Raw genomic sequence first — 19,288 nt, 5'->3', positions numbered from 1 at the left:
CTAGTACATTTTCCAGTAGTCATGTGTGGATGTGAGAGTTGGACCAAAAAAAAAAGCTGAGCGCTGAAGATTTGATGCTTTTGAACTGTGGTGTTGGAGAAGACTCTTGAGAGTTTCTTGGGCTGCAAGGAGATCAAACCAGTCAATCCTGAAGGAAATCAGTCCTGAATATTCGTTGGAAGGAGGGATGCTGAAGCTGAAGCTCCAATACTTTGGCCACCTGATGTGAAGAACTGACTCATTGGAAAAGACCCTGATGGAGGGAAAGTTGAAGGCAGGAGGAGAAGGGGACAACAGAGGATGAGATGGTTGGATGGCATCACTGACTCAATGGACATGAGTTTGAGCAAGCTCCGGGTGTTGGCGATGGACAGGGAAGCCTGGCATGCTGCAGTCCATGGGGTCGCAAAGACTCGGACACGACTGAGTGACTGAACTGAACTGAAAGAAGGTAAAAGCCAGCACTGGGTGCATGGCAAGCTCTATTATTTCAGTGCAGTGATGCCAAGAGAATCAGGTGCTACTGATTTCCCCATTAACCAAGAATGGCATCAGGCTGCTGCTCTGCCCAGGGCCTCCTCCCCACCCACCCACTCTCCCCACTCTGTCCATGGTCTTCCCCGACTGGCTAGCTTGATCCTCTGGCTTCAGAAAATCTGAGACATCCCATTTTTATACACACAACCTTAAAAATCAGCAATTTGACCTAAAGTGCAACAAAGAAAAACTCAACTGCTAGAAAAACACCTTTCTGTGACCTGGGGAAAACCATTCATGGCCACCGTTTTGATTTAAAATGGGTGACACAGCCCACCATCAGGCGGGCCCCAAACCCATCACAGCAAAGCAGGTGGGTGAACGGGCAGCGCTGCTGCTGTGGCTTTGCTTCAGGGCCAGCCTCGGAGCCGGTGGCTATTTTTAATCTGTTTCTGACGAAGCTGGAGGCCAATCAACGTTAGCTCTGGGGGGCTGACCTTTGGCCGGCATTCATTCCAAGACAAGTGTCGGGGCTGAAATACTCCATGGTGACTTTGGAAATGGCTTCAGGTGCAGTCAACTATGCAAGAGAGCTGTCAGCGAAACACCAAACACCGTCAGCTGCCCAGGCATGAGACCAGGCAGGACTGCACAGGGAAGGAAGGAATAAACATCCTCAAGTGTCGCCATAGATTGGGCCCAGAGGGTGACTCCCTGAATCCCCACAGCCTTACATAGGGGAGGCCATCCTCTCCTGCACACAAAGAAACTGAGGCTCAGAGAGGTCCCTGGACCTCAAGTCACGCCGCTGGCAGGTGGCAGAGCTGGGCTTCCAGTCTGACTCTACCTGACCCCCGGAAGCTAATTTCAAGGCAGAAAGCCATCTGAGAACAATGGAAGTAACTCTACGGTCTGGACTTTGAAAAATAAGTACTTGCATCTGAGACAATTTTGTAGGCCAGGGTTCTCAACTGGGTGCAACCTTGCTCCCTTGGGGACACATAGCAATGTCTGCAGACATTTTGGGGTGTCACAACGTGGAATGTGCTCCTGGCACCTAGTGGATAAAAGCCAAGGATGCTGCTCAACATCCTGCAAAGCCCCCACAAAGATTGTTGTTCAGTCACTAAGTCATGCCCAACCCTTTGTGACCCCATGAACTGCAGCACGCCAGGCTTCCCTGTCCTTCATCATCTCCCAGAATTCATTCAAACTCATGTCCATTGAGTCAGTGATGCCATCCAACCATCTCATCCTCTACCGTCCCCTTCTCCTCTTGCCCTCAATCTTTTCCAGCATCAGGGTCTTTTCCAATGAGTCAGCTCTTTGCATCACATGGCCAAAGTATTGGAGCTTCAGCTTCAGTATCAGTTCTTCCAATGAATATTCAGGGTTGACTTCCTTTAGGATTGACTGGTTTGATCTCCTTGCTGTCCAAGGGATTCTCAAGAGGCTTCTTCAGCACCAAAGTTTGAAAGTATCAATTCTTCAGGGTTCAGCCTTCTTTATGGTCCAACTCTCACATCTGTACATGACTACTGGAAAAACCACAGCTTTGACTAGATGGACTGTTGTCGTCAAAGTGATGGCTCTGCTTTTTAATACACTGTCTAGGCTTGTCACAGCTTTCCTTCCAAGGAGCAGGTGTCTTTTAATTTCATGACTGCAGTCACCATCTGCAGGGCCCCAAATGTCAACAGTGCCACCGCTGAGAGATCCCAGCAGACTAGGGCCATCCTTCCAGGCTTTGAATCAGAATCTACTACTTACGATCTGGGTAGCATGGGAAAGTTGTTTCCACACTTTGTGCTCTGGCTCCTGATAAGATGCAAACATTCAAAATCCTAATGGGGGACTTCCCTGGTGGTCCAGTGGTTAAGAATTTGCCTTTCGATGCAGGGGATGGTGTGATCTCTGGCTAAAGAACACCCCATATGTCATGGCGCAACCATAGGTCCCGCTCACTCTAGAGCTCATGCTCCACAACTAGAAAACCTGGCCCTCTATGATGAGAAGCCCAAGCTCTGCAATAAGAGAAGCTCATGTGTCGAAACTAAAGAGAAGCCTGTGAACACGCCACAACAAAGACCCAGGACAGCCCCGTCTCCCAAAAAACTGATGCCCAGACTACTAATCAGTCAGCATCCCTGGGGGTTGAGGGATTGAGGGGGGACTCAGGCATCTACATTTTTCAACCCCCCCCCCCAGGAAATTCTAATGTCATGACGCAGGAGTGAGACCCACCCGCAGACCAACAATCAACAGGTCAACATGGGCAGCTGGCCGTGGTGCTGAGCCGGATTCCCTTTTCATTGATGTCATCATGCGGTATTGTGGGGCTCACTGAAGACCATATTTTCTGCCTCATGGTCCTCAACTTTATTTCATTCTATTCCACTCAAGACTCCTCTTGAGAAGCTCTTCTCCAACCACTCTGACCCACATTCATTCATCTGTTCTCTGAACTCTAGTCCTGTTTGCACACAAAAGGATGCTGGCTGGCATTTGGGACCTTGCCTTCCTGCTAGTTCTGGCTCCTCAGTAGATCATCTAGGCCTTCAGGACAGGATCCCAAACACCTCATGACTCCCCAGGCCTCTTTTGCCACCGAATCCTGTCATCACTGTTATCAGCTGTGCAAACATCTGTGCTGACTCAGGAAAGCACTCAAGACCCCAAGTTCTGTGCATAAGAAGCCTGAAAAGTCCAGTTAGGATCAGCCTCAGGGACAGATGAGGAAACCAAGGTTCAGAGGATGGATGACACTTGCTAAAGGTTACACAGCTCAGTGGCAGAGTGGGGCTGTCCATCTCCATCTTTTTAGTGACTCTAAGCTAAGAGAGGAACCATGCAGTGACCATCATAGTTGCTCAGATGGTAAAGTGTCTGCCTGCAGTGTGGGAGACCCAGGTTCCATCTCTGGGTTGGGAAGATCTCCTGGAGGAGGAAATGGCAACCCACTCCAGTACCTTTGCCTGGAAAATCCCATGGACAGAGGAGCCTGGTAAACTACAGTCCATGGAGTCGCAAAGAGTTGAACACAACTGAGTGACTTCATTTTCACTTTTTGCTGTATTATATACACTGTGATCACATGGCCTTCTGAACGTGCCAGGACAATTCCAATTTCTTGCAAGTTCATTCCTTTGGATTAAAGTGTTTGTGAAAGCTATTCTTTTGGATTAACGTGTGGTTGGATGGCATCACCAACTCAGTGGACATGAGTCTGAGCAAAGTCCAGGAGATAGGGAAGGACAGGGAAGCCTGGTACACTGCAATCCATGGGGTTGCAAGGAGTCAGATATGACTTAGTGAATGAACAACAATGAACAACAAAAGTTATAGGTTAGGGACTTCCCTGGTGGTACAGACGTTAAGACTCCACCCTCCCAATGCAGGGGGCCCAGGTTCAATCCCTGGTGAGGGAACTAGATCTTGCATGCCGCAACTAAGAGCCTGCACGCCACGATGAAAACCCAGTGCAGCAAGAAAAAGAAAAACAGTTACAGGCTAAACTTTTTGTGGTAATAGGAAAAAAAAAGTATCCTTTCCAGACCACCTGACCTGCTTTTGTTACTCTAGGATTTGAGTGTTTTGGCCAGACAGGTTACATTAGGGCTCCAAATTTGGAAGAAATGCGATTCCCATATTCCCGAAAAAACTTAGTGCACAAGAATGACCGTGACCCAAATCTGGGAGCCCTGCCCTTTTGTGGGCCCTCTGCTCAGACACCCTCTGAGCCCTCCAAGTCTCTCTGAAGGCTCTGACAGTCTGCTCTGCAGAAGGACCAAAAAACTGGAGGGTCAGCCTCCCGCCTGGAGGAGCGGCCGCTCGTCTGGGAAGTGTCTCTTGCTCTCTCTGAAGCCCACAGCTGAGAAACTCAACAACCACTGAGGTCCTTCTGGCTCTAGGCGTCTTTACTTCCCTGGTATGCTCACCAGCCACAGTCACTAGTTGCCAGCCGAGTCCTTTAGTCTTCTGACTAGTCCAACATGATGAGTCTGTTCAAGCACATCAAGCATTAGAACATGGTTGCCCATGGAGAGCCCTTTGCGCAACAGCCCGAGTGTGAATCCTGGTTATCCTCTCACCAGCCCCGACAGCCTCAGCTTCCTCATCTGTAAAATGGGGGTGACAGCAGCCACTGAGTGTCCCATGGTGGTGATGAAGACCTGGCACGAGCTCACACATACAGAGTGTTCAGTCTGGCATCCTGAAAGCACCTCATAAAGGAAGCACTTAATTACTATTGCCCCAGGGGGCCTTGATTTTGAATTACTGAGAAAACACCTGCTTTCCCCACTAGATCAAGAGTTCCCAGAAGGCAGAGCTCAGGTTTACCAAAGATTTCTGGGTCCCTTCCTGCTTCTAGATGCAGACGTTACACTCGGGAGATATTCAAGGAATATTTATGGGCCAGATGGATATACCTTGGGAAAAGAACAAGTGACAGAGACTTAGCTATGAAGCTGTTTTTTGCTGTGTTGGTTATAATAAGAAAAAGGGAGAAGGAGCCCAAATATCCATTCTTTGTAGGAGATTATTTATACATTTTAAAGTGTATCCATTTACAGGAACACAATGGACCCCTTCTGCATGTTGCAGAACAAGGGTTGGCAAATGTTTTCTGTCCAGAATGGATAGTAAATACTTTAGGTTTTAGAGTCTACACAGTCTCTATTCCACTACTAAACTCTGCCCTTGAAGCACAAAAACAGCTATATATGTTCCAATAAAACCTTATTTGTAGACACTGAAATCTGACCATGTAATTTTCACAACTCACCAAATAGTATTCTTCTTTTGATTTGTTTCAGCCATTCAAAAGTTATAAACTATTCTTGGGACTTCCCTGGTGGTCCAGTGGCTAAGACTCCGTGCTCCCACTGCAGGGGCCCAGGTTTGATCTCTGGTCATGGAACTAGATCCTACATACTACAGCTAAAACATCTCGCGTGCTTCAACTAAGACCCAGTGTAGATAGTTAGATAGATAGATAAAGAAGGAAAGAAAGGTAAAAACTATTCTCTGCTCACAGGGTACCCAAAAACAAACTGTGGGCCACAGTGTGCTGAGCCTGGTGGTAGAATACTTATAAAAGAATGAGATATAAAATGAAAATGTGAGTTACGATATAGTATGTTCAGTATGATTCCAGTTCATAAATTAAAATACATCTGCACACACACAAAAAGGCTGCAAGACTATACAGCAACTGTTAATAAAGATCAAATGTGGGGCAGAAGTACGGTTGAGTTTGTTCTTCCTTTTTTCGCTTATCTATAATTTTCTGAATTTTTAACAACGAAAATAATTGGCATCACTTTGGTAATTTAAAAAAATGCAATTAAAATGAGACAAAGAAATGAGATAAAACAAGTTGGCACCAAGAAGGACTCAGGCACAGAAATGGCAGCGCTCATCTGCTTAGCAAACCACCTTAGATGGGATGCCTGCCCAGGGGCACGTGAGTTCTCCCCTGGGCTTCACGATCACGAGGTTTCAAAAACACCTGCCGTGTGCAACCATCATCTTTATCAAGGCTAAGCGGAGGACAAGGCGGAAAGCTCGGCCTCCGCCTACCTGTCAACTAGAGGCACCTGTGCGCTCCTGCGCTGCCTCTTCCAATCAACATCACTGCCAAAACCGCCTCCACTTCAAATGCCAAGCCGAGCTAGCGTCTTCAAGGAGGGCTCCATCTCCCCAGCTACCAAACTGAAGCCGGCGTTTCTTTGGGTGGGGGCGGGGAAGACTGGGTGGTGCAACCGGTCTTTACTCGGGGCGGGGAGTTGGGGGTCGGGTGGGAGGGACTCGGCACAAGCTTAAAGAAGATAACGGTCATTATATTTGAAGACTTACTTACTTTACTTTGCGGTCAGGGGAACAGACCTTGCACTTGGCAGGGCTCATGTTGACCGTCCTGCCCCTCACCAGGCTGCTCTTGGGACGCAGAGCATGCACCCCCGAACCCCGTGAAGCAGACCCCGGTCCTGGGGCCCGGCCAGGTCGCGACAGGGAGGCGGAGGCGCTGTCCTGGAGAGCCTCGGGCCGAGTGGCGCACCAGTCTGCAGGAGCCCAACTCTGGGTCGGGCTTCCTCCATCCCGAAAAGCGTCCGGCACGCGAGTGTCAGGGGGCAGACGCGCCCTCCAGGCCCCGCCCCCACCAGGCGGGACCCGCCTTCCGGACAGGCCCCGCCCCCGACCGGGCCCCGCCTCCTGCCTCCCGCCCCGGGACTGGAAGCGGACCCCGCCCTCTCCCCCCACCCCGCGTCCGGTCCCCCTCCATCTCCCCCTGCCCAGCCAGCAGCCAGCCGCACAGCCGCCGCTGACCTTGGGCGCCCGGAGCTTGCGAGGCTCCCCAGCTCCCCCGACTGGAGTAGAACAATTCCAGGATAGCAATCCCCTACACACTGGCAGCTGGGAAAAACTCGCAAGCAATTCAAGTGCTGGAATACACACACAGTAGAGAAGTGGTGGAAAATACGGGTTCTTTAAAATGTGAGTCCATTGTCACCTCGGTGCCTGGTAAAAGCCCCCGGAGTCAAGTCAACTTTTGGCTTCCAAGCTCCGGCTTTTGCTTATTCTTTCATGTCTGCTGCCAGGGACATGTCTGCTCCATGCCTCGTCCCTACCCACCCACCTCTCCTCCCCACCCCCCATCCCCCCAACCCCTTCCCCGTGATCGTCTGGCACACACTTGGAACCACCTGGGTCCCCAGCTAAAATGAGGACCTCCAAGACAGGAAGGACGCAGCTGCCCTGTGACCCTAAGTAAGTTTCCTTCTAAGACTTTTACAGGGTGCTCTTTGGTGCCTTTGTCTCATTTAATCATGGCAACAACCCTACTGGTTTTATTTCCTATCATTATACAGATAAGAAAAGAGGATGCAGAGATAGAATATATACAGGTGCTGGAGACTTGGACCCAGACAAACTGATTCCAGTTAGAATGAACGAATGAATGCTCCTCCAAGTAGTTGAAAGGACCCAAAACACTGCCTAGCAAACATTGCAGTAATAATAAATGTAACTTACATTGATAGCAAACCAAAAATCTAAAAATAAACTGTGTGCATGCTCAGTTTTGTCCTACTCTTTGCAACCCCATGGACTGTAGACTGCCAGGCTCCTCAGATACAAAAAGACAAAAACACCCAGCTGCCATTTCTGAAGAGCTGGGAGCAAAAAGTGAGTATCGGGATTAAAATCAGGGTATTGTGCATGCCCCCTGCACACAACCACACAGAGGAGTGGGCAGACCACCTAAGCCACCCCTCCAACCTGACCCCTGGACAAACCTCTACCCTCACCCCATATAAGGAATGAGTTCGCCCCCTCTTGGGGGAGCAAACAAAGGAATCTGTTACTTGTTTTCTCTCCCTCCCACCCGGCTGCCAGCACATGAGCCCCGATAAAGCCTTACCTGAACTTCTATTGGTTGAGGAAGGCCAAGAACCCTGGTCGGTAATACTATCTCCTAACTCTTCCCCTTGGGCTTCCCTAGTGGCTCAGATGCTAGAGTCTGCCTGCAGTGCAGAAGACCTGGGTTTGATCCCCGGGTTGGGAAGATCCTCTGGAGGAGGGCATGGCAACTCCAGTATTCCTGCCTGGAGAATCCCCATGGACAGAGGAGCCTGGTGGGCTACAGTCCATGGGGCCGCAAAGAGTTGGACACGCCTGAAGTGACTAAGCGTGGCACAGCACAGCCCTTCCCATTAAAGGAAAGAACAAGTTAGAAGGAGGACGGAGGTGCCTTTCCTGGGGCCCAGGCTAAGTGGAAGCGTCGACACTGGGAGTTCAAAGACCACTTTCTGATCTGCATCTGCTCAGGGTCTGGGTTTGAATGGCTTCGGGTCTTCCCAGCCTATGCTGGGAGGCCTCAGGGAGACCCCTGAACCTCTCTGGGCTTCAGCTTCTTATGTATGTAGTGAAATGACTGGTTCGCTTTCTCCTCCCCATAACTCTTATACTGTTTTGTGATTAAACATCATTAAAACATCTTATAACAATATTTTCAGCAGAAACTCTGTGCTATACAGTATGTCCTTGTTGTTTATCTATTTTAAATATATAGCGTGCATGAGTGCTATGTTGCTTCAGTTGTGTCCAGCTCTTTGCGGACATATATATATGTTAATCTCAAACTTCTAACTTATACCCTCCCCTGCTATCCCTTTTGGTAACCATGAGTTTGCTTTCCATGTCTATGAGTCCGTTTCTGTTTTGTAAGTTCATTTGTATCCTTTTTTTTTTTTTTTTAGATTCCACATATAAGTGATATCATATTTGTCTTTTTTCTGTCTGACTTACTTCACTTAATATGGTCATCTCTAGGTCCATCCATGTTGCTGCAAATGGCCTTATTTAATTATTTTTTAATTTATTTTATTTTGCTGCATTGGATCTTAGTTACGGCATTCGTAATCTAGTTCCCTGACCTGGGATCAAACCCAGACCCCCTGCCTTGAGAGCTCTGAGTCTTAGCCACTGGACCATCAGGGAGGTCCTTGTTTCATTGTTTTTTAACACTGAGTGGTATTTATTTCACCTCTCAGAGCCTCAGTTTTCTCATCTGTAAAATAGGGATCCGTTGCCAGCATTGTACCATGTTTATGAAGGATAAATGGGTAATTTACATAAACTGTAGGTAGAAGTAGGGAAGTTCTGGGTAAATTTGAGTGCTGGATGAAGTGGGTGCTGGTGGGAAAGGGACTGGGGACGAATCTACTTACTAAGCACCTACTGTGTACCAGACTGCATACTTTATAAACATTATCCCGTTTAATTTTACAGATGCGGCACTGGGGCCAGGATAGGTGATGCACCACGTCCAAGGTCATGCAGTGGAGGGTGGCAGAACCAGAGTGGAACTCAGCTCTGAAGTCTGGCCGTTCCTTTAACCCTTCCAGAAACTCAAAACTGCCTTCCCGTAAAGGTCATCAGTTAGGGAATATTCTCTTTCTCACTTCCCATACCCAGGGTTAAAAGTTAAGCTCACCAGGAACATGGTGCCTTTGGAAGAGCCTGTCTCCTCATCCAGGTCTCCCTCATTTTGACAGGGTACACACACGATCTGCTTAAAGGTTAAGGAGGAAACAGGACAGGCTCTACCTTGAAAGCAGGACTCCGTCTTGGGCCGGACTGTGGACTTTGAGCTATATGCCCACTATCTATGGAAACGACATACCAACTAGAAAACCACGCTCGGTGGAAGAGCCCCAGGGCTCTCCATCGCTAAAAGAATACCCTAATTATCTGTGTAACCAAATAGAATCATACATTCTTTTATGCTTCTTGGGGTATGACCGCAAGCCTATTGATAATTGTCCACTGTTAACTACCTAGGCTTAAGGCATATGAATCACCAGTTAACTTTGATTGCATCTTTCTTTTTCCTTTGTTCAGACTAGTTTCAGGGACCCTTATGCACTTAGGGTATATAAGGTTTTCACAAAAACTGGTTGGGGTCCTTGGCTAAGAGGAGACTCTGCCTTGGGCCCGCCGGTGTAATAAACTGCACTCCACTATCTGCATTGTCCTTCTGAGTGAGTTTGTTTCCTGGAACACGTGGCTACATTTGGTGCATTGGCCAGGAAACTCCTCACTTTGAGGAGACAAGTCCCATTTGGGACTACTCCGAGGCCTTGTGCCTTGAATCTTCTAGAGGGGGGAAGGCACCCCACCCTTCTGGAAGGATTCTGCTTCTCAACACCCGGACCTTTCACGTTAGCAGGTAGTGGACAGCAGCAGGGGAACTGAGCGCTCCCTCTGTTGGTAAGGAGGAACCCACCCAGCAGGGTGGAAAAGGGGGCCTGATCACCCCCCTGGGAGGGACTAGAAGGGGCAGGGACCCACAGGAGCCTGAAATAGGCTGGTGGCAGCGATTGCTTGGTACACAGGTCGACAAGCATATTAGGGCTTAGAAGGGAAATTTGTGAAGGTCATTTAGGAGGTGTATCCATGCCGTCTCGGGGAAAATTATTACCAAGCAATCACCAGGGGATTTTTAGGATAGGAAACTGGTCCTTGTATGCTCATATTCTGCCCTCCCCCAGGAGGTGTCCTGCCTGCCGTGAAATTCTTGACCCCCTCGGAATTGTCAGGCTAGAAGGAGGGGGATACATAAGTGAGTATGAATGGCTTTTCCAGAGACGGCCTGGGACGTGGAATATTTAACCCATCTGTTTTCATCCGCACCTGATCAAGCCCACCGAGGCAGAACGGACTTTAAGGGAGAAACAGTCTTGGACCACCTGGTGTTCTGGTTCCGCCGTGCTGACTGGCAGATGAAGACACGCCCATCCCCCTTCTCCCTCTGGGACCTGGCAGGATTTGGACGAGGATGACCTGCCCCTCCCCCATACTGGATGATGACGCGCCCGCGGGCCCAGTGCTCCACCAGGACTGGAGGCCGCCTTAATGCCCGATCCAGGGCCAGATGAAGTTCCTGCAGCAGCTGCTGCTCCTCCGCCAGCTCTCCTGGAGGTCACAGAGCCGCCACCTCGGCAGGCTCCGTCCCGGTGGCAAAAGCCTCTGTCCAACATTTCCTGGATCCGGCTCCAGCCGAACCGCCCAAGCTATACCCGCCTCTCCACTCCCGGTGAGTACTGACAGGAAGGGGAAAGGAGACACCAGAGTCAAACAGAGGCTGCGCTCTGCCAAGGAGCCAGAGGAAAGGGCCCCGCTACAAATGCCCCTCAGAGAGTTACAGCAGCCTCTGGTTCAGGGGACAGACGGCCACCACCGTCAGCCCTCCGTAGCCTATTATTACCAGATTAGGGTAATGGAGACTATTTTTCGAACCCACCGTCCTACATGGGATGACATAATCCAACTTCTAGTCTCTCTCTTCGGCACTGAGGCCAGAAAATGGCTAAGAGAAATGGCACCTGGGGGTGCTGCAAACCCGAAGCGATGGCAGAACTCGCCACCCCAGGTGAGAGGCCCAACTGGGACTGTAATACAGAGGGAGGGAGGGGCCGCCTGGAGAGACATCGGGCAGCTATTTTACAAGGCCTCAAGAGGGGGCCCAAAAACCTATGAGTATGGCAAAATCCTCCAAAGTGATTTTAAGGGAAAGCCAATCACCCTCTGAGTTCTACGAAAGACTGTGCGAGGCCTATAGACTTTATTTGCCAATAGATCCAGAGGCTGCTGTGTCTCAGATGGTGATAAATGCAGCCTTTGTGTCTCAAGCCTACCCCAGAAATGTCAGATGGGGGGGGGGGACTCCAAGTGACTCATGAATTTTTATACATCCTTAAATGGCCAGTACCTTTGTTGGGAAGAGACTTGCTGTCTAAATTGGGGGCACAAGTGACCTTTCCCCCCACGAAAGACCCACTCTTCGAGTGGGCTCAACCCCCTATTTACTCTTCTTCTAGGTAACCCCTCAAGATGAATGGAGGTTGCACAATCTCCTGGAAGGGAAACCGGACAGGCTAAACAGTGGAGAGAGAGAGTTAAGTAAACATATTCCCTGAGGTCTGGGCAGAAGACAATCCCCCCAGGCTTGCAAAACAAGTCCCACTTGGTAGAACTCAAACCCGGTACAGTGACGCCAGCACCTGCCTGGACCTTGCTAAGCCGTTTACTCTTTATGTGACTGAAAAGGACAAGGTGGATATGGGATGTTGTCCCCAGACTATGGGGACCTGGGACAGACCAGGGACTTATCTCTCGAATCAGCTGGACACTGTTGCCACTGAGTGGCTGGGATGCTTACAGGCAGTTACTATGGTTACCTTACTGATCCAGGATGCAACCAAGCTGACTTTGGGCCAAGATTTAATCATAAAAGTCCCGCATGAGGTCAACACACCCTCCTGTGAGGAGACCCCCACGAATGGCTGTCGACATCCTGGATTACTCAATACCAGGGACTGTTATGTGAGAACCCCCATGTTACTATTGAGCCTTGTCAGGCCTTGAATCCAGCCACTCTCCTTCCTGTGGGAGAAGGTGGGCCCTCACATGATTGCAAGGAGATATGCCAGCAGACCTGACTTGAGAGACCAGCCAATCCCGGACCCAGATTTGGCCCTGTACACCAACGGCACCAGACTGGTGAAACGAGGACAATGACTGTCGGGATATGCAGAGTCACGGAAGAAGCCATCGCTGAGGCTAGCTCTCTGCCATCACACTGGTCTGCTCAACGGGTCAAACTATATGCTCTCATCCAGGCCCTCCAGCTGTCAAAAGGTAAGAAGACAAACATTTACACTGACTCCAGGTATGCTTTTGCCACACTACATGGACACGGGGCTCTGTATAAGGAGAGAGGCCTTCTGACAGCTAATGGAAAAGAATATCAAAAAAAGGAAGAAATTCTGACCCTATTAGATGCTGTCTGGAAACCAGAAAGGGTTGCAGTCATACACCGCCGAGGACAGCAAAAGGAGGATACCCCCTGGGCTCAGGGAAACAGACTGGCAGATAAGACCGCTAAACAAGCAGCCGAGGGCTTGAGGGTAACAAGTGAGGCCCCTATTAAAGCTCTTGTATTGTCATAGCTGCCTGAGCTAACGCTAGACTCCCCAAAATACACTGAACCCCAAAACCAACTAGCCAAAGCAGAAGGGGCTATCAAGACTGAAAAGGGATTGTGGGGATTGCCAAGTGGCAAATTATTGGTACCAGAGGGGCTGGCACCCACTCTGGTAAGCCAAACACGCCAAGTGACCCACCTAGGCCATGATCAACTGGAAGAGCTAATTAGAAAATATTTCTTGGTTCCCCGCCTCTCTTCCCTATGCAGGACAGAATCTCAGAACTGCACTGCCTGCGCACAGGCTCTCAGCATGGACAAAAACCTCTGGGGATTCAGCTGAAAGGCACGCTGCCCTTTGAACACCTGGAAGTGGACTTCACTGAAGTGAAACCTCACCGACACTACTGTTACCTGCTGGTCGTGGTATGTACGTTCTCGGGATGGGTAGAAGTTTTTCCTACCCGGACTGAAAGAGCATCAGAAGTAGCCCAGTGCCTGCTTAGGGAAATAGGTCCCAGATTTGGGTTTCCTACCAGCATTGGATCAGACAATGGCCTGGCTTTCATACCTGATTTAGTACAACAAGTAAGCAAAACTTCAAACATAAAATGGAAACTGCACACTGCATATAGGCCCCAGAGTTCTGGGATGGTGGAGCGAACCAACTGGACACTTAAAAGAGACACTCTCCAAGTGGATCATAGAGACTGACTGCTTCTGAGTGGACTTGCTTCCGATGGCTCTGCTCAGACTCAGGATGACCCCATGGTCCCATGACTATTCTCTGCATGAAATTGTGTATGGGAGTCCCCCTCCCATAATAAAACAGGTGTCAAAAAATTTGCCTCAGGTAAAATCACTGCAGATGGTGATTGCAGCAATGAAATTAAAAGATGCTTACTCCTTGGAAGGAAAGTTATAACCAACCTAGACAGCATATTAAAAAGCAGAGACATTACTTTGCCAACAAAGGTCCGTCTAGTCAAGGCTATGGTTTTTCCAGTAGTCATGTATGGATGTGAGAGTTGGACTATAAAGAAAGCTGAGCGTCGAAGAATTGATGATTTTGAACTGTGGTGCTGGAGAAGACTCTTGAGAGTCCCTTGGACTGCAAGGAGATCCAACCAGTCCATCCTAAAGATCAGTCCTGGGTGTTCATTGGAAGGACTGATGCTTAAGCTGAAACTCCAATACTTTGGCCACCTCATGCAAAGAGTTGACTCATTGGAAAAGACCCTGATGCTGGGAGGGATTGGGGGGCAGGAGGAGAAGGGGACGATAGAGGATAAGATGGTTGGGTGGCATAATCGACTTGATGGACATGGGTTTGGGTGGACTCTGGGAGTTGGTGATGGACAGGGAGGCCTGGCGTGCTGTGGTTCATGGGGTCGCAAAGAGTCGGACACAACTGAGTGACTGAACTGAACTGAAAGGGGGATAGGATTTCGCAGCAGATGGAACTGCGTAAGGTAATAAATCAGGTAACTAAGTTTGTACAAGTAAGGGGGCCGTTCCCCCTTGGGGAACAGATTCATGAGTTTACTCCTGGTGACCAAGTATGGGTCAAAGATTGGAAACATGATTTACTAGCCGCTCAGTGGAAGGGCCTGTATACTGTTATTCTAACTACCCCTACTGCAGTTAAAGTTGCAGGTATTGCCCCTTGGACCCATCATACGGGGGTGAAGAGAGGAAACCACACAGACCCCAAAAACGCTGAGTGGACTGCGCAGAGGGACCCCACTGACTAAGATCATCCTTAAGAAGAAGGAAAAGAAGATCCCGGACGAGCCCCTTCAGGATGAAGCCGCATGATCAACTCCTGCTGCTTGACCTCATCAACGTGCACATTCCTATGCGGACTTCATAACACCTCCAACTGTTGGGTATGTGGGGCTATGCCTCTGTCTGTGATGGATGGACTTCCCTGGTGGGTGTTACCGCTCCACCAAGAAGATTTTAAATCACTCTGCTCTTTCCTGGGACGACCAAAAGAGACTTTCCTTTCTCTTGTCGATCATAATCTCCCCCTGCTCTCTTGGTGTAAGCCAGACCTATCTGAGTCAATAGACTCAGGTCATGGGGTTACATATTATGTAAACACCAGTTTCACAGAAGTAACAAAAGCAGTAATTCAAAATAGAATGGTTTTGGACATTCTCACAGCTGTTCAAGGAGGGACCTGTGCTATAATTAAGGTTGAATGTTGTGTATATATTCCTGATTTATCTGGCAATGTATCAGCTGCTTTAGATGATATGACAAAAAAAAAAAAAAACCAGGTAAAACCAATGTCAATTGAAAACATTCCTTTCTGGACTTCGGTACTATCTTGGGTGAAGGGTGATTGGTGGAAAACTCTATTTACCATTGTTATAGTTGCCTTGATAGTTCTGCTCTGTGGACCCTGCATTTTACAATGTATTACGAACTTTGTAACCCAAAGGTTGGTGTCATTCTCCCAAATTGGCGGTCGGAGAGCCAGACTGCAATATATCCCTATGAATGACACTCATTCTATGAGTTAAGAGCGTCAGGAGTGGGGAATAAGGAGGGAAGAGGACAGGCTCCATCCTGAAAGCAGGGCTCCGTCTTGGGCCGGACTGTGGACTTTGAGCTCTATGCCCAGTGTCTATGGAAACGACAGACCAACTGGAAAACCAGGCCCCCCTAGATGGAAGAGCCCCAGGGCTCTCCGTGGCTAAAAGAATACCCTAATTATCTGTGTAACCGAATAGAATCATACATTCTATATTTGCTTATTGGGGTATGACCACAGGCCTATTGATAATTGTCCACTGTTAACTAGGCTTAAGGCATATGCAACATGGGTTAACTTTGATTGTCAGGGAATTTGGGGAGGTCGGTCGGTTTGAGCAAGTACACTTAGGGTATATAAGGTTTTCACAAAAACTGGTCTGGGTCCTTGGCTAAGAGGAGACTCTGCCCTGGGCCCGCCGGTGTAATAACCTGCACTCCACTATCTGCATTGTCCTTCTGAGTGAGTTTGTTTCCCGGAACGCATGGCTACAACAATATTAGAACACAGCAGAGGTTCTCTCAGGCTGTTGGAGTCGTGGTTGGTTGAGGCTCTTTCCTACTCTCTGCTCACCGCATTTCCCCTGTTTTCTACCTGCAACTATTGTATTCCATTCGTAATTTCAGAGGGGAGGTGGTGACAACAAAAACAAAGCCAGTGGGACTTCCCTGGTGGTCCAGTGGTTGGGAAACCACCTTGCAATGTAGGGGATGTGGGTTCGATCCCTGGTCAGGTAACTAAGATCTACATGCCTCTGAATAGCTAAGCTCATGAGCCCCAGCTAGAGTGTCTGTGCAGCATCAAAAGATTCTGCATGCCACAATGAAAACCCGACATAGCCAAATAAATCAACAGTAGTTTCACTACTTCACTATAAAAAGCAAACAAACAAAAATAACTGGGGGAAAAAAAAAAGAAGCCACTGACTGCACCCCTGGGACAGTCCCACCTGGGATGGACCTGTAGGTGTTTGTTTCCACCAATCAGCTTGATGGATAGGGTTATAGTATTTGAATTTCTGCTTTTTCTTTTTTTGGATGTCAGATCTTAGTTCCCTGACCAGGAATTGAACCCACGCCCAGGGCAGTGAGAGCGCCAAGTCCTAACCACTGCACTGTCAGGAAATCCCCTTGAGTTTCTGCTTTTATCACTGGAGAAAGACATGTTTTACAGTTGTTAACTATTTATTGGAATGAATCAACAAATAAATGAATATTCATCAGCAGCCAGGGACACAGTCCCTCCCTTGGGGTGTCCATCATTGCTTTGGCTCTTGACAACCTGACCTGCTTTCTGCTTAGATTTGTTAGGTAGTTAGAATAGGGGAAAAAGAGTCCAAAATGGCGGTGGCTAAAAGACCTGGAAGGGAAAGCCCGCGAAAATAGAACAAAGGAAGGTCTGAGGACCTGAGTGAGGACCTCAGGTAAAACAAACAACACTCCTGGCTGGTCCAATTTACATAAGACAGGCCCAGGGACAGAGAGACACGTAAAAAGAGGAGCCAAAGCCCTCTCTCTCTCTCTCTCCTGAGCGATGATAGGGTGATCTTCTCTTCGCGTCTTTGGATCGCCGTGCCCTCATGCCTCAAAGATGGATTTTCCTACTATTATCTAAATAAATAGAGCTGTAACACTGATTTATTTAAGAGCTATAACACTGTCTGTCCTCCGAGAGCTGCGACCCTCCGAGGGGGCTTCAATGTCCATCACTCCAAATTTTTGTTGTGACGAGACAAAGAACCGAGGAGCATACACTCGCCTGACAGATTATAACTAGTTGTTACATACAAGGTCATCTGCCCCAACTAGACCACAGTCTTCTGGAAAGCCACTGTCCTGGCCTGGAGCCCTGTACTCACAGGATATACTCAACAAATGATTTTGAGAGGAGGGAAGGAAGGCGGGGAGAGGCTCATGTCTCCTGCTTGCCACATAGCCACCCTCAAAGCACTGGCATAGCCGGTTGCTTGGCTGAGCAGGGAAGGGTGTAGACCCCACCCCAACACTGCACCTCCTGGTTACAAGGACAAAGTGTGCGTTACCTTATGATGGAGGTGGAGGTCTCAGTCTCGCCTGCGGCCTGAGCAGTCTCCAGGCACAGGGTCCCCAGGCTGGCCCGGCTGCCCTTCCGAGAAGATTGTCGGAACAAGCCACCAGCGGTGTCCTCGTCGGAGGAGTTGTCGTCGAAGGATCCCAGGATGAAGTTGGTCATCAGCTGTCTCTTGATGTGTGCCTGCTTCCTGTCTTCTCTGGAGAGGGTTCTGGCTCGCTGGCCATGGGGCCTGGCTGGCGTGGACAGGTCATTGGTATTTGGGGTCTCCAGGTCTTCGGTCCCTGACCCGTTGGCTTGGCATGCTGGGGAGGTGTATTCAGATGAGAGGGGGTTTCCTTGGGGATTCTGCAGCGGGGGTGATTGGGAGGTTCTCTGCTGGCAGGTGTCTTGGGGTCCTTTGTGGGAGGCCGGCTCAGCCTGGCTAGGGGTCTCTGGCAGAGGGTTGCTGTTGCAGTCTTCCTGTGGTGGCTCCTGGGAGCTGACTGAGGCTGGAATCGGCTCCTGACTGGGAGTGAAGCTCACTTTCCGTTTACTCTTGGTGACTTGCTTGGAGTCTGACATTTTCCCCCAGCTTTTTAATCGGGAAAGGGTCAGGCAGGAGAAAATCAGACAAGATAGAAAAAGAAGCAGAATCACTCAGAAAATCTGTAAGGAGAACAAGAGAGCCATTTTAGGATCTATGTAATCGCGTTACCTGGCTTCTTAAAGGAGCTGGTGGCGAAAGCCAGTTGGGGTGCTGTATATTCAGCAGGGAGAGCTAGAAAGCAGAAGCACTAGACAGGGAGCAGAGAAGGGGCTCCCCTCCCCCAGCTCTGCCCATCATGAGCTCTGGGGTCTGCGGCATGTTTCTTAACTTCTAATTTAGAGAAGTTTATGCTTACCATAAAGCATGAACATGCATGTGAGAGAGAACTCAACGAGATTAGGTACATTAAAAGACTGTTACAGCATCACTGGGCTTCTCTAGTGGCGCAGGTGGTAAAGAATCTGCCTGCAATGCAAGAGACCTGGGTTCGATCCCTGAGTCAGGAAGATCCCCTGGAAAAGGGAATGGCAACCCACTCCAGTATGCTTGCCTGGAGAATCCCAAGGACAGAGGAGCCTGGCGGGCTAAAATCTGTGGTGTCACAAAGAGTCGACACAGCTGAGCAAGTAACACTTTCACTTTTCACTCATAGCACCATTATTTATAATATCCCCAAAGCTGAAACATCCCAAGTGCCCACTGATAAAAGCACAGACAAGATGTGGTCTGTCCATATAATGGAATATTGTTCAGCCACTAAAAGGAATGAACTTAAAGAAATCAAAGAGGACACAAACAGATGGAGAAACATACCATGCTCATGGATTGGAAGAATCAATATTGTCAAAATGGCTACTCTACCTAAAGCAATCTATAGATTCAATGCAATCCCTATCAAGTTACCAACAGTATTTTTCACAGAACTAGACCAAAGAATTTCACAATTTGTATGGAAATACAAAAAACCTCGAATAGCCAAAGTAATCTTGAGAAAGAAGAATGGAACTGGAGGAATCAACCTGCCTGACTTCAGACTCTACTACAAAGCCACAGTCATCAAGACAGTATGGTACTGGCACAAAGACAGAAATATACATCAATGGAACAGAATAGAAAGCCCAGAGATAAATCCACGAACCTATGGACACCTTATCTTTGACAAAGGAGGCAAAGATATACAACTGGAAAAAAGACAACCTCT

General features: G+C 48.8%; 1 protein-coding gene across 3 annotated transcripts in view; it reads right to left on the bottom strand.

The window, feature by feature from the left end:
- The window catches only part of LOC122422201 (acetyl-CoA carboxylase 2), a 98,952-nt gene extending 80,751 nt beyond the window's left edge, over positions 1–18,201 (bottom strand). Inside the window, exon 1 of one of the 3 annotated variants that reach the window (XM_043438521.1) lies at positions 17,551–18,201. In XM_043438521.1, the coding sequence (XP_043294456.1) occupies positions 17,551–18,122 (572 nt within the window). In that variant the 5' untranslated portion in view covers positions 18,123–18,201. Of the gene's footprint in view, positions 1–6,340; positions 6,603–17,550 lie in introns of those variants that run through there. The other 2 variants (XM_043438528.1, XM_043438537.1) reach the window with 2 other exon arrangements.
- Between the last annotated feature and the right edge of the window lie 1,087 nt (positions 18,202–19,288).

This window comes from Cervus canadensis, chromosome 1 (assembly GCF_019320065.1).
Source record: "Cervus canadensis isolate Bull #8, Minnesota chromosome 1, ASM1932006v1, whole genome shotgun sequence".
Lineage (NCBI taxonomy): Eukaryota > Metazoa > Chordata > Mammalia > Artiodactyla > Cervidae > Cervus > Cervus canadensis.
The sequence above is the reverse complement of the archived record's forward strand: the minus strand, read 5'-3'. Positions and strand labels throughout refer to the sequence as shown.